Source organism: Cervus canadensis, chromosome 11 (genome assembly GCF_019320065.1).
Source record: "Cervus canadensis isolate Bull #8, Minnesota chromosome 11, ASM1932006v1, whole genome shotgun sequence".
In the NCBI taxonomy this organism is placed as follows: Eukaryota; Metazoa; Chordata; class Mammalia; order Artiodactyla; family Cervidae; genus Cervus; species Cervus canadensis.
This window is the reverse complement of record NC_057396.1, coordinates 76313136-76328015: the sequence shown is the minus strand read 5'-3', so window position 1 is coordinate 76328015 and position 14880 is coordinate 76313136. Positions and strand designations below refer to the sequence as shown.

General features: G+C 41.6%; 1 protein-coding gene across 1 annotated transcript in view; it reads right to left on the bottom strand.

Annotated features, from left to right (window-relative positions):
• Positions 1-4113: 4113 nt before the first annotated feature.
• Positions 4114-14880, bottom strand: part of LOC122449920 (glycine N-acyltransferase-like) — a 29676-nt gene continuing 18909 nt past the window's right edge. The window contains exon 6 of the mRNA XM_043482024.1: positions 4114-5036. Within this exon, the coding sequence (XP_043337959.1) occupies positions 4553-5036 (484 nt within the window). The 3' untranslated portion in view covers positions 4114-4552. The remainder of the gene's footprint in view (positions 5037-14880) is intronic.

The following is a 14880-nucleotide window of genomic DNA, read 5'->3' as shown; positions in this document are numbered from 1 at the left end:
GGAAGGCAGATTTGCAAACACTGGACCAGCAGGGAAGTCTCAAAGAGCTGCTTGGAACCCCAGAACAAGTACCTTCAGAATTCGTGGTTTGGGCTGAAAGAGCTATTATAACAGAATAATCTCTACAACAGTGTTGTGGTGTGGGGAGGAGCCAATTCTGACTCTATGTTGGGTCTGTTTCTTTGGCTTTAATCTTTGCTTGTCATTGCTCTTGTTATTATAATCACACTTAATAGCCTACCTTGGGGAACCTGCCCCTGCACCTGACTATTAAACTGAAGTGCCTTTGTTCAGCTCACAGAAAGACTCTCAAGAGAGACTCAAGAGACAGACTCAGGGTGACCTAGCTTACCTTGAGAAAAGAAGAAATTAACACATCCCCCACCCCTGATTTGGCAAGATTAATGACCTTTTTAGTTTACTTTCTCCCTCCCCTCCCTCTCTGTCCTATAAAAGAACCTGGCATCCAGACCCCTTAAGATGGTTATTTTGAGACATTAGTCTGCCATCTTCTTGGTCTGCTGGCTTTCTGAATAAACTCACACTCCCTGCCTCAACATCTCATCTCCGATGTTGTCGGCGTGTTCTGTGAACACAGAGTGAGCTTGGGCTCAGTAAAGACAGCAGCCGGTTCCTCCTCCCCTCTCCTGCACTCTATGGACCCTTTTCAAATGAGCATCATTGGCACTCTTTTCGGACCCCTTCATCTGAAGTCAGCTGACTGATAAACGTAAAGCCAACCTTTCTCTCCACAGATAGCAATCCCCCTACAGCCTGAGGAGCACGATGCTTAGCTTCCCTCTCTCTCCTTGTCTGGTATCATGAGGTCTTTTCTTCTTTACTGAGTGTCGTGACGTCTCCTCTCCCTACTGCAGGGTCCCCGAGCCCCTCTTCCCTTGCTGACTTCAGGGCCTTTCTGGGGGTGATGCTTTAGCTGGTGCTCAACTATAGAAAGCGGAGCTCTTATTCTGATGTGTTAAGAAAGCTGTGGTGTGCTGCTAAGGACCGTGGTGGTCCCAACTCTTAAACTGGTATCATTCTATTTCCTCTGTTTTCCTTCAAGCAGGCCCTCTTCCTCTGGCAGTGTTGGGACAGTCTTCCCAGAGAGACTCGGAGATGAATCATCTGGTGGCCTCACCAGTGAGACTCTCACGAGACCCTTAGTCACGTTACAGAGGGCTCAAATATCTTGCAATAATGTGCTGCTGTCAAGTGAGACCCCAGTCTCCTCCCTACACAGAGCCTCCCCGACTCTGTCCCTGGTAGTCCAAGCTCCTCTCTCTGGTCCAAGTGCACACAGCCCCTCCTCTCCCCATGCTGCTTCCATGGACCATGTAGATTAAGCTTCCACAACCAAACAAAGAATCTCTTGGTTATATGTGGACTGGAGGACGGGGATTAAGAAAGCTCAGCTTTCAAAAATCTCAACTAAAAACTGTCACTTGCTATCTGGTTCTAAAGGATGGTCATTAGCCATCGTAGTTGCTGACCTTCAACACATCCCTTGAAAAAATTTCAGGGTGGAGATCAAGAATGAGGCACTTATACTCTGGGAAAGTGGGCAGAACAGGTCTTCAGAGAGTTAGACGTTTTCAGGGGAAACTTTCATGAATCCTAATTCTTGCATCTTTCCATACTGAGAAAAGCACTAAAGTCATTCACCGCGGTATCTGTCCATCATGCCTAACAGTGATCTACCAAGAAGTGTGCTTGCTCGCAAGTACCCCTGCTCTAAAATCACATACATGCTGACCTTCCCCTTTAGCTTTTCATTTTTTAAAACTTTTTATTTTGGTTTGGAGTATAATTGATTGGACTGCAAGGAGATCAAACCAGTCAATCTTAAAGGAAATCAGTCCTGCATATTCATTGGAAGGACTGATGCTGAAGCTGAAACTCCAATACTTTGGCCACCTGATGTGAAGAACTGTCTCACTAGAAAAGATCCTGATGCTGGGAAAGATTGAAGGCAGGAGGAGAAGGGGACGACAGAGGATGAGATGGTTGGATGGCATCACTGACTCAATGGACATGAGTTCGAGTAAACTCCAGAAGGTGGTGATGGACAGGGAGGCCTGGTGTGCTGCAGTCCATGGGGTTGCAAAGAGTCAGACACAACTGAGCGACTGAACTGAACTGATTATGTTAGTTTCAGTTGTACAACAAAATGATCCAGTTATGCATACACATGTATCTATTCTTTATCGAATTCTTTTCCCAGTTAGAGTGTTACATAACATTAAGCAGAGTTCCCTGTGCCATACAGTAGGTCCTTGTTGGTTATCCATTTTAAATATAGCAGTGTGTACCTGTCAGTCCCAAATTCCCTAGCTATCCCTCTCCCCTCCCCTCCCCACAGTAATCATAAACTCTTTCTCTAAGCCTGTGAGTCTGTTTCTGCTTTATGAACAAGCTCATCTGTATCATTTCACCCACCCCAATCTCCTTACCTCTTTGGAGGAATTCCTCAGAGTTATCTGAAGGGCTGTCTCACAGGCTAGTCCTCAGCAAACCCCACAATAAATCTGAAACCCACAGCTTTCACCTTGTGCATTTTTATTGATATTTCAGTCAACAGGAACAATTTTTTCTTGGCTGAGTTGGGTCTCCTTCGTAATGTGTGGGCTCTTCCTGATGTCTGGACTCTTCGTTGGGGACATACAGGCTTTCTCTAGCTGTGGCATGAAGGCTTAGCTGCCTCTTAGCAGGTGGGATTATAGTTCCCTGACCAGGCATCAAACCCATGGCCCCTGCATTGGAAGGCAGACTCTTAATCACATGACCACCAGGAAAGTCTTGACAGAAACAAGGTTAGTATCTCTTTCCTGGGACAGTGTTGCTGAAACTCAGCTTCTGTTCCCTAGTGCCGAACAGAAACGTGCAGAGTTCTGAGTGAAGAAGAAAAGAGCAGCTTTCACTGCTTGACCAGACAAAGGAGACCAGAGTGAGCTAATGCCTTGAAGACCATGTGGCCCATGCTGGACAGGGTATAGAAGGGTTTTATCGTGTTCAGGGAGCAGGGTGTGATGAGCGTGGACAGTTTTTGGATTAGTTGGCATCAAAGTGAAGTTTCAAGCATCATCAACCTTCTGGTTTCAACCAGTCTAGGATCTTTGTTCCTGTGGTCAGCAGTTGTCATTTGGAGAGGGTCTTCTTCCTGTAAAAACTGCTTAGGGATGTGGGTCAGGCCTTTATCTATACCTTTCAGAGAACTGTGAGCTCAGTGATTCTGTTATGTGGCAGAATTTTATTCTAAATTGTTACCCATTCCCTAACCCAACAGCTATTCTTGGTTTCTTCATCTTCACATTTTCCAATCATTAACTCTTGAGTCGGCATTTTACTTCAAAAGACAAGGACACAGGGGTTGGCATAGTTCCAGTAGGTGTTGCAAAAAAGAATACTGATACCAGTTAGTCTCTCTCTTTTAATTTTCTATGCTGCATTATGTGTGTGTGTGTCTGTGTGTGTGTGTGTGTATGTGTCTGTGTGTGTGTCTGTGTGTGTCTGTGTGTGTGTGTCTGCATGTGTGTGTGTCTGTGTGTGTGTCTCTGTGTGTGTCTCTGTGTGTGTGTCTGTGTGTGTGTGTTTCTGTGTGTCTGTGTGTGTGTGTGTCTGTGTGTGTGTGTCTGTGTGTGTGAGTGTGTCTGTGTGTCTGTGTGTGTGTGTCTGTGTGTGTATGTCTTTGTGTCTGTGTGTGTGTGTCTGTGTGTGTGTGTGTCTGTGTGTCTGTGTGTGTGTGTCTTTGTGTCTGTGTGTGTGTGTCTGTCTGTGTGTGTGTGTCTTTGTGTCTGTGTGTGTGTGTCTGTCTGTGTGTGTGTGTGTCTGTCTGTGTGTGTGTGTGTCTGTGTGTCTGTGTGTGTGTGTCTGTGTGTCTGCGTGTGAATGGCTTCTCTGGTGGTTCAGTGGTAAGGAATCTGCTTTCAATGCAGGAGCCTCAGGTTTGATCCCTGGGTTGGGAAGATCCCCTGGAGAAGGAAATAGTGACCCAGTCCAGTATCCTTGTTGGGAAATCCCATGAACAGAGCTACCTGGAGGGCTACAGTCCATGGGGTCACAAAAGAGTCAGATATGACTTAGTGACTAAACAATAACAACACCTTTGTAGACAGATAGAGAAATGTATAGTGTATTTGTATAATATATTTCATGTGATTATAATATAAGGCTTAAGAAATGACCTGAGAGAGCAGGATCTTCAAAGATTTACTTAACGGACAGGTCACTCTCCAGTCAATTAAAAAGTCATAGAAAGCCAGAGGGGAAAAAATCATCATAAAACCCACAGACTACTACAACACTTCTGGCAAACTAGAAAGAGCTAATGAGCTAGGAGTTCCAGGAAGACCAATGTAGAAAAGCATGCAACTAAGTGTAAATCATGACAAGGATGCTGAAAGTATCCAGGTACCCAGACAGTTGGGGACTTGGGCTGTTTCCTACTGAGGAAACTAAGGAAATTCTGGGAAGTATTTGCGCACAGGGACTGAGTCTGTCCTGTTCACCACACATCACTGCTTCCTCAGAGCTCAGGCCATTTCGTTGCCCTTCATCACACTGCACTCTTTCTCTCCGCTGGCTTCTCCAGCCACATTCTGCACCCGCTCAATGCTCTCTTGCGTTCAGGTCCGCTTTCCAGAGGCACGAAGTTCCACTGGTTCCAGCCGCAGGGCACAAAGATACTCTGCATGTTGGAGCATACTCTTTGCATGATGTGATTGGCCTTGTCGACGTGGGAATACAAGGGGAACCCAAGTTTGTCCAGAGTCTGGACATGGACACAGGCGACGTAGGAGATGAGCCCCTTGGCCCGGTACTCAGGCAGGGTGCCTGCCATCCGCTGCTCTCCCGTCTGGTCCGTTAGCATCCAGGCCACAGGGGTCCCCTCGGGCCCCAGCAGGCATGAGCTGGGGAAGGTCTGGATACAGCGCTCGATGAACCTCTGGCTCCTCTCATTGCCACCAAAATACCAGAGCTTATTCACCAAGACAGCATGGGCAGGATCCAGGGTTGAGAGTGTCAACATCTTTTGGTGGCTATTGGGATTGAAAGGAAAGAATAGCCCATAACATTGAAGCCCTTGTGTCCCTGTCCTTTGAAGTCAAAGGCTTTTGCTGTAGCTTCCCAGGCTTCCCCTGAGTCTCAAAAGACTATCTCAAGGGTTCAAGATCAGAGGGCTTCCCTGGTGGCTCAGTGGTAAAGAATCCACCTACCAATGCAGGAGATATGGGTTTCAGTCCCTGGCCTGGAAGAGCCTGCATACATGGAACAGTTAAGGTTATGTGCCACAAATATTGAACCCACACTCTAGAGCTCATGGGCAACTACTGAGTCCACACACCCTAGAGCCACGCTCTGCACTAAGAGAAGCCACTGCAGTGAGGAGTCCATGAGCTGTAACGACAGAGTAGCCTCCGGGACCGCACTTAGAGAAAACCCGCACGGCAACCATGACCCAGCACAGCCAAAAATAAATGATTAATACAGTCTTTTTTTTAAGAGTTAATGGAAAGATCAAATCACGATGGAGGAATAGAAGGACATGTGCTCATCTCCTCCTGCAAGAGTACCAAAATTGCAACTAACTTTTGAACACCATTGACAGGAGGACACTGAAACCCACCAAAAACAGGTTGCCCATGCTGAAGAAGCTGAAGCTGAACAGTTCTATGAAGACCGACAAGACCTTCTAGAATTAACACCCAAAAAAAGATGTCCTTTTTCATTATAGGGGACTGGAATGCAAAAGTAGGAAGTCAAGAGATACCTGGAGTAACAGGCAAATTTGGCCTTGGAGTACAGAATGAAGCAGGGCAAAGGCTAAGAGTTTTGCCAAGAGAATGCACTGGTCATAGCAAACACCCTCTTCCAACAACACAAGAGATGACTCTACACATGGACATCACCAGATGGCCAATACTGAAATCAGATTGATTATATTCCTTGCAGCCAAAGATGGAGAAGCTCTATACAGTCAGCAAAAGCAAGACGGGGAGCTGACTGTGGCTCTGATCATGAACTCCTTATTGCCAAATTCAGACTTAAATTGAAGAAAGTGGGGAAGACCAGTAGCCCATTCAGGTATGACCTAAATCAAATCACTTATGATTATACAGTGGAAGTGAGAAGTAGATTCAAGGGATTAGATCTGATAGACAGAGAGCCTGAAGAACTATGGATGGAGGTTCGTGACACTGTACAGAAGGTGGTGATCAAAACCATCCCCAAGAAAGAGAAATGCAAAAAACCAAAATGGCTGTCTGAGGAGGCCTTACAAATAGCTGAGAAAAGAAGAGAAGCAAAATGCAAAAGAGAAAAGGAAAAATATACCCACCTGAATGCACAGTTCCAAAGAATAGCAAGGAGAGACTAGAAAACATTCCTCAGTGATCAATGCAAAGAAATAGAGGAAAATAATAGAATTGGAAAGACTATATATCGCTTCAATAAAATTGGGGATACAAAGGGAATATTTCAAGCAAAGATGGGCACAATAAAGTACAGAAACAGCAAGAACCTAACAGAAGCAGAAGAGATTAACAAAAGTTGGCAAGAATACACAGAACTATACAAAAAAGGTCTTCATGACCCAGGTAACCACAAATGTGTGATTGCTCACCTAGAGCCAGACATCCTGGAGTATAAAGTCAAGTGGGCCTTAGGAAGCATTACTATGAACAAAGCAAGCGGAGGTGATGGAATTCCAGCTGAGTTATTTAATATCCTAAAAGATGATGCTGTGAAAGTGCTGCACTCAATATGACAGCAAATCTGGAAAACTCAGCAGTGGCCACAGGACTAGAAAAGGTCAGTTTTCATTCCAATCCCAAAGAAAGGCAATGCCAAAGAATGTTCAAACTACCGCACAATTGCACTCATCTCACAAGCTAGCAAGGTAATGCTCAAAATCCTTCAAGCTAGGCTCCAACAGTACATGAACCGAGAACTTCCAGATGTACAATCTGGATTTAGAAAGGTGAAGAAACCAGAAATCAAATTGTCAACATCTGTTAGATCATAGAAAAAGCAAGAGAATTCCAGAAAAACACTACATCTGCTTCATTGACAACACTAAAGCCTTTGACTGTGTGGATCACAACAAATTGGAAAATTCTTAAAGAGGTCTGAATACCAGACCACCTTACCTGCCTCCTGAGAAATCTGTATGCAGGTCAAGAAGGAACAGTTAGAACCAAACATGGAACAACAGACTGGTTCAAAGTTGGGAAAGGAGTATGTCAAGATTGTATATTCACCCTGCATATTTAACTTACATGCAGAGTACATCATGTGGAATGCCAGGCTGGATGAAGCACAAGCTGGAATCAAGAGTGACAGGAGAAATATCAACAACTTCAGATATACAGATGACACCCCTTAATGGCAGAAAGTGAAGAGAAACTAAAGAGCCTCTTGATGAACGTGACAGAGGAGAGTAAAAACTGGGTTAAAACTCAACTTTAAAAAAACTAAGATTATGGCATCTGGCCCCATCACTTCATGGCAAACAGATGGGGGAAAAGTAGAAAGTGACTGAATTCATTTTCTTGGGCTCCAAAATCACTGCAGATGGTGACTGCAGCCGTGAAATTAAAAGATGTTTGCTTCTTGGAAGAAAAGTTATGATCAGCCTAGCATATTAAAAAGCAAATTATCAGCATATTAAAAAGCAAAGACATCACTTTGCCAACAAAGATCCATATAATCAAAGCTATGGTTTTTCCAGTAGTCATGTACACATGTGAGAATTAGACCATAAAGAAGGCTGAGTGTTGAAGAATTGATGCTTTTGAACTGGGTGCTGGAAATGACTCTTGATAGTCCCCTGGACAACAAGGAGATCAAAACGGTCAATTCTAAAGGACATCAGTCCTGACTATTTACTGGAAGGACTGACGCTGAAGCTGAAGCTCCAATACTTTGGCCATTTGATGTTAAGAGCCAACTCATTGGAAAATACCCTGATGCTGGGAAAGATTGAGGGCAGGAGTTGAAGGCGCCGACAGAGGATGAGATATTTGGATGGCATCACTTGGACATGAATTTAACCAAACTCTGGGAGACAGTGAAGAATGGGGAGTCTGGGGTGCTGTAGTCCATGGGGTGGCAAAGAGTTGGACACCTCTTAGTGGCTGAACAGCAACAGGAGCCTGTAGACTCCAGGACTGGCTCACCCCAGGCTAAACAACTAATAGGGAGGAAGCACAGCCCCACCCATCAGCTGATAGTCAGACCGAAGTTTTATTGAGAGCCAGAAGATCTAGTTTTTTCTACCACCAGTCACTCCCATCAGCCTTATCCACCAGAGGGCATGTAGAAGAAGTGATAAGTCAGTCCTGCAGCCTCCAGAACAAAACCACAGTCACAGAAAGTCAATCAGAATGAAAAGGGAGAGGATTATCTCTCAGATGAAAGAACAAAATAAAACCCCAGGAAAATAACTAAATGAAGTGGAGATAGGCAGCCTTGCAGAAAAATAATTCAAAATAATGATAGTGCAGATGACCCAGGTTCTTGGGAAAGGGATGGGAAGTGTTTACAAAAGACCTAGAAGAACTAAAGCACAAACAGAGATGAACAGTACACTGGGAGGAATCAATAGCAGAATAACTGAGGCAAGAGAACAGGTAAGTGACTTGGCAGACAGAATGGTGGAAGTCGTTGCTGTAAAATAGAATACAGAAAAAGAATGAAAAAAAAATAAGATAGACTGAGTCCTCTGGGACAACATTAAACACACCAACATTTGCATTATAGAGATCCTAGAAGGAGAAGAGAGAGAGAGATAAAGGACCTGAGAAAATATTTGAAGAGATAATAGCTGAAAACTCCTCTAATATGGGAAAAGGAACAGTCAGCCAAGTCCAGGAAGCACAGAGTCCCAGGTAGGCTAAACCGAAGGAGGAACACGCTGACACACACAGTAATCAAACTGACAAAAATTACAGACAAAGATAAAATATTAAAAGCAACAAGGGGAAAAAATGGCCAATAACATACAAGGGAACTCCCATAAAGTTATCAGCTGATTTCTCAACAGACACTCTGTAAGCCAGAAGGGAATGGCATGATACATTTAAATTGATGAATAGGAATAACCTACAACAGAGAATATGCTACCCAACAAGACTCCCATTCAGATTTGACAGAGAAATCAAAAGCTTTCCAGACAAGCAAACGTTAAGAGAATTCAGCACCACCAAAGGACTACCTTCACAGCAAATGCTGTGAAGACTTATCACTTCTCTAGGCAGGAAGCCCAAGAGAAGGAAGAGACCTAAACAATTACAAGAATGACAATAGGATCCTACACATCAATAATCACCTTAAATGTAAATGGATTAAATGCAACAACAAAAAGACAGACTGGCTGGATGGATGCAAACATGTGCATGTATTCACTTCCACTTACCACATCACTCTATGTAACCCCCCAAATTGTATGTAATTATTTTATATTGGTAGCTTAATCATGCTTCCATTATGGCTTGCAATTGTAATTATCTTTTTAGTCTGGTTATTACTTGTGAAAACTGATAAACATCTTTTACTACTGTGATTATGTAGCTGGTATTCATTTTAATACCATTGCATCATGATTGGTCAACAGAAAATAACAGATTTCTATATCACTAAAACTACCACTTAATAGAAAAACTTGTAATCACTTTTTAAAATCCAGATGCATATTAGAATTATCTTGAATTTTCTTGGACAACACAAATCTGCCCAAAGTTCCAGATGTGATCTTAATGAGCAGCCATGTTTAAAAACAACTGGACTATATGATGTTTTACTTTTATCTAGTTTGTTTCACTTTTTTCTATTTCATGTTCAGGGCTCCCATTTCATTTAGCTTGTTTTCCAATTTCTCCATCTCTTTTTTTGTTGTTCTTTCTCTAGCCTTTACCAAGTGCAGTAGAAAAGCTTTCATATACTATATATATACATATATATATTGAGTATAATATATATTTTTTTAGAAAACATGAAATTTTGCTTAGCTAAATATTTGACATTTTTGGTTCCTTTTGTTTGACTAAGTATGAAGAGACTGTTAGATTTCTAATTTATATACACTCAAAACTTTGATATAGTTTCATATATTCTGGCATCTAGTATTATTGCAAAAAATCTAGAAAGCTTATTATTTTGTGACATTAAAAAAAATTGAATGAGGCTTGAAACTTCTAATCCAATTCTGAAAATATAAATAGGTATTATGTTGTAAAAAAACAATAGGAGATTAACATGTTCAGTTCAGTTCAGTGGCTCAGCCGTGTCTGACTCTTTGTGACCGCATGGACTGCAGCATGCCAGGCCTCCCTATCCATCACCAACTCCCGGAGTTTACTCAAATTCATGTCCATTCAGTCGGTGGTGCCATCCAACCAGCTCATCCTCTGTCGTCCCCTTCTCCTCTCACCTTCAGTGTTTCCCAGCATCAGGGTCTCTTCCAATCAGTCAGCTGTTCGCATGAGGTGGCCAAAGTACTGGAGTTTCAGCTTCAACATCAGTCCTTCCAATGAACACCCAGGACTGATCTCCTTTAGGATGGACTGGTGGGATCTCCTTGCAGTCCAAGGGACTCTCAAGAGTCTTCTCCAACACCACAGTTCAAAAGCATCAATTCTTCTTTGATTTCTTCTATGATTTGTTGGTTATTCAGAAGCATGTGATTTAGCCTCCATATGTTTGAATTTTTAATAATTTTTTTCCTGTAATTGAGATCTAATCTTACTGCACTGTGGTCAGAAAAGATGACTGGAATGATTTCAGTTTTTTTTAATTTACCAAGGCTAGATTTATGGCCCAGGATGTGATCTATTCTGGAGAAGTTTCCGTGTGCACTTGAGAAAAAGGTGAAGTTGATTGTTTTGGGATGAAATGTCCTATAGATATCAATTAGGTCTAGCTGGTCCATTGTGTCATTTAAGGTTTGTGTTTCCTTGTTAATTTTCTGTTTAGTTGATCTATCCATAGTTGTGAGTGGGGTATTAAAGTCTCCCACTATTATTATGTTACTGTTAATTTCCTCTTTCATACTCGTTAGCGTTTGCCTTACACATTGCGGTGCTCCTATGTTGGGTGCATATATATTTATAACTGTTATATCTTCTTCTTGTATTGACCCTTTGATCATTATGTAGTGTCCTTCTTTGTCTCTTTTCACAGCCTTTATTTGAATCTATTTTATCTGATATGAGTATTGCGACTGCTGCTTTCTTTTGTTCTCCGTTTGCGTGAAATATTTTTTTCCTGCCCTTCACTTTTAGTCTGTATGTGTCCCTTGTTTTGAGGTGGGTCCCTTGTAGACAGCATATATAGGGGTCTTGTTTTGTATCCATTAAGCCAGTCTATGTCTTTTGGTTGGGGCATTCAACCCATTTACATTTAAGGTAATTATTGATAGGTGTGGTCCCGTTGCCATTTACTTTGTTGTTTTGGGTTCACGTTCATACAACCTTTCTCTGTTTCCTGTCTAGAGAAGATCCTTTAGCATTTGTTGAAGAGCTGGTTTGGTGGTGCTGAATTCTCTCAGCTTTTGCTTGTCTGTAAAGCTTTTGAATTCTCCTTCATATCTGAATGAGATCCTTGCTGGGTACAGTAATCTAGGTTGTAGGTTATTCTCTTTCATTACTTGAAGTATGTCCTGCCATTCCCTACTGGCCTGAAGAGTTTCTATTGATAGATCAGCTGTTATCCTTTTGGGAATCCCTTTGTGTGTTATTTGTTGTTTCTCCCTTGCTGCTTTTAATATTTGTTCTTTGTGTTTGATCTTTGTTAATTTGATTAATATGTGTCTTGGGGTGTTTTGTATTGGGTTTATTCTGTTTGGGGCTCTCTGGTAATCTTGAGAAAGAAGAATGGAACTGGAGGAATCAACCTGCCTGACTTCAGGCTATACTACAAAGCCACAGCCATCAAGACAGTATGGTACTGGCACAAAGCCGGAAATATAGATCAATGGAACAGAATAGAAAGCCCAGAGATAAATCCACGCACCTATGGACACCTTATCTTCGACAAAGGAGGCAAGAATACACAATGGAAAAAAGACAACCTCTTTAACAAGTGGTGCTGAGAAAACTGGTCAACCACTTGTAAAAGAATGAAACTAGAACACTTTCTAACACCATACACAAAAAGAAACTCAAAATGGATTAAAGATCTAAATGTAAGACCAGAAACTATAAAACTCCTAGAGGAGAACATAGGCAAAACACTCTCCGACATAAATCACAGCAGGATCCTCTATGACCCACCTCCCAGAATATTGGAAATAAAAGCAAAAATAAACAAATGGGACCTAATGAAACTTAAAAGCTTTTGCACAACAAAGGAAACGATAAGCAAGGTGAAAAGACAGCCCTCAGAATGGGAGAAAATAATAGCAAACGAAGCAACAGACAAAGGATTAATCTCAAAAATATACAAGCAACTCCTGAAGCTCAATTCCAGAAAAATAAATGACCCAATCAAAAAATGGGGCCAAAGAACTAAACAGACATTTCTCCAAAGAAGACATACAGATGGCTAACAAACACATGAAAAGATGCTCAACATCACTCATTATCAGAGAAATGCAAATCAAAATCACAATGAGGTACTATTATACGCCAGTCAGGATGGCTGCTATCCAAAAGTCTACAAGCAATAAATGCTGGAGAGAGTGTGGAGAAAAGGGAACCCTCTTACACTGCTGGTGGGAATGCAAACTAGTACAGCCACTATGGAGAACAGTGTGGAGGTTCCTTAAAAAACTGGAAATAGAACTGCCATATGACCCAGCAATCCCACTTCCGGGCATACACACCGAGGAAACCAGATCTGAAAGAGACGCATGCACCCCAGTGTTCATCGAAGCACTGTTTATAATAGCCAGGACATGGAAGCAACCTAGATGCCCATCAGCAGACGAATGGATAAGGAAGCTGTGGTACATATACACCATGGAATATTACTCAGCCATTAAAAAGAATTCATTTGAATCAGTTCTAATGAGATGGATGAAACTGGAGCCCATTATACAGAGTGGGTAAGCCAGAAAGATAAAGACCATTACAGTATACTAACACATATATATGGAATTTAGAAAGATGGTAATGATAACCCTATATGCAAAACAGAAAAAGAGACATAGAAGTACAGAACAGACTTTTGGACTCTGTGGGAGAAGGCGAGGGTGGGATGTTTTGAGAGAACAGTATCAAAACACGTATATTATCTAGGGTGAAACAGATCACCAGCCCAGGTTGGATGCATGAGACAAGTGCTCGGGCCTGGTGCACTGGGAAGACCCAGAGGGATCGGGTGGAGAGGGAGGTTGGAGGGGGGATAGGGATGGGGAATACATGTAAATCCATGTGTAAATCCATGGCTGATTCATGTCAATGTATGACAAAAACCACTACAATATTGTAAAGTAATCAGCCTCCAACTAATAAAAATAAATGGAAAAAAACAAAAAAACAAAAACAAAAGCATCAATTCTTCGGCGCTCAGCTTTCTTTATGGTCCAACTCTCACATCCATACATGACCACTGGAAAAACCACAGCCTTGACTAGACAGACCTTTGTTGGCAAAGTAATATCTCTGCTTTTTAATATACTGTCTGGGTTGGTCATAACATTCCTTCCAAGGAGTAAGCATCTTTTAATTTCATGGCTGCAATCACCATCTGCAGTGATTTTAGAGCCCCAAAAAATAAAGTCTGACACTGTTTCTACTGTTTCCCCATCTATTTCCCATGAAGTGATTATTAAAGTATAGATTTTATTCAAATTTCACAAAATTTTATGCTAGTGTCTATTATTTGTTTTCATACCTTATTCAAGATTCCACATTATGTTTAGTTGCACTGAGTAGCTTCAGCTGCATGCAATGAATTCTGATAAATTCCCTTTTTATTCTTTTACTAATATTTTCTAATTTTCCTTGTCATTTTATATGATGAGTGTTTCTTAGATACACTCATCATATAAAAGTGGACATTTAATTTCTAAATACATGGGTTTTTTAACTATCCTCGATATTAATTTCTTATATTGATATTAATTTCTCATTTAAATGCTTTCTTCTTGGCAATCACCTTCTGTGTTTTTTCAGCCTTTTAACCTTCTTGAGGCTTTCAATGGCTAAGTCAAAGATCTCTCTGGGTAAATGTCCCACGGCATTTGAAAACATGTGGGTTATTTTCAAATTTCTTTCGATATTGATTTTGAACATAATTCCGCAGTGAGAAGAGAACAGACCCCTGTGATTTCAGTACCTTTAGACCATGAGACTTCCTCACCTTGTTGTGTGTCCCTGGATATGTCCCACTGTCTCCTCGTTTATAGTCTATGGGAACTTGGATAAAATCTGTACCCTGCTGCTGTGTGAAAACTGTATAAATCTTAATTATGTTGGATTGGTTTATAGTGATTTTCAGGTGTACCATACCCTTCTAATTTTGTGTCTATTCATTCTATTAATTTTTGAGAGTTTGATGTTGAAACTCCAACTAAAAATGTTAGTTTGTCTACTTAAAAAAAAAAATGCTTGTAATATATAGTGGAACTATAGGTAACTTGGTTCTGTACTTTCCAAGTACCCTGTAAATGTGTCATCATACTGTCATAATTTTAAAAATAAAAAAAATTAAAAAGAGTTAATGATTAGGATCTGTGCAGCTATAGAAACAGAACAGCTGTTGACTTAGAAACTGTTAAGAGTTTAGACTACAGACTGGCCACATGGCCGGATCAGGGAAGTGACATAGAGATAAAGGCCTGACACACATTCCTAAGCTGTTTTTACAGGCAACAGACCGCCTCCAGATGAACACTTCTGACCGCAAGAACATAGACCCCAGACTGGTCAAAGCCAGAAGGTC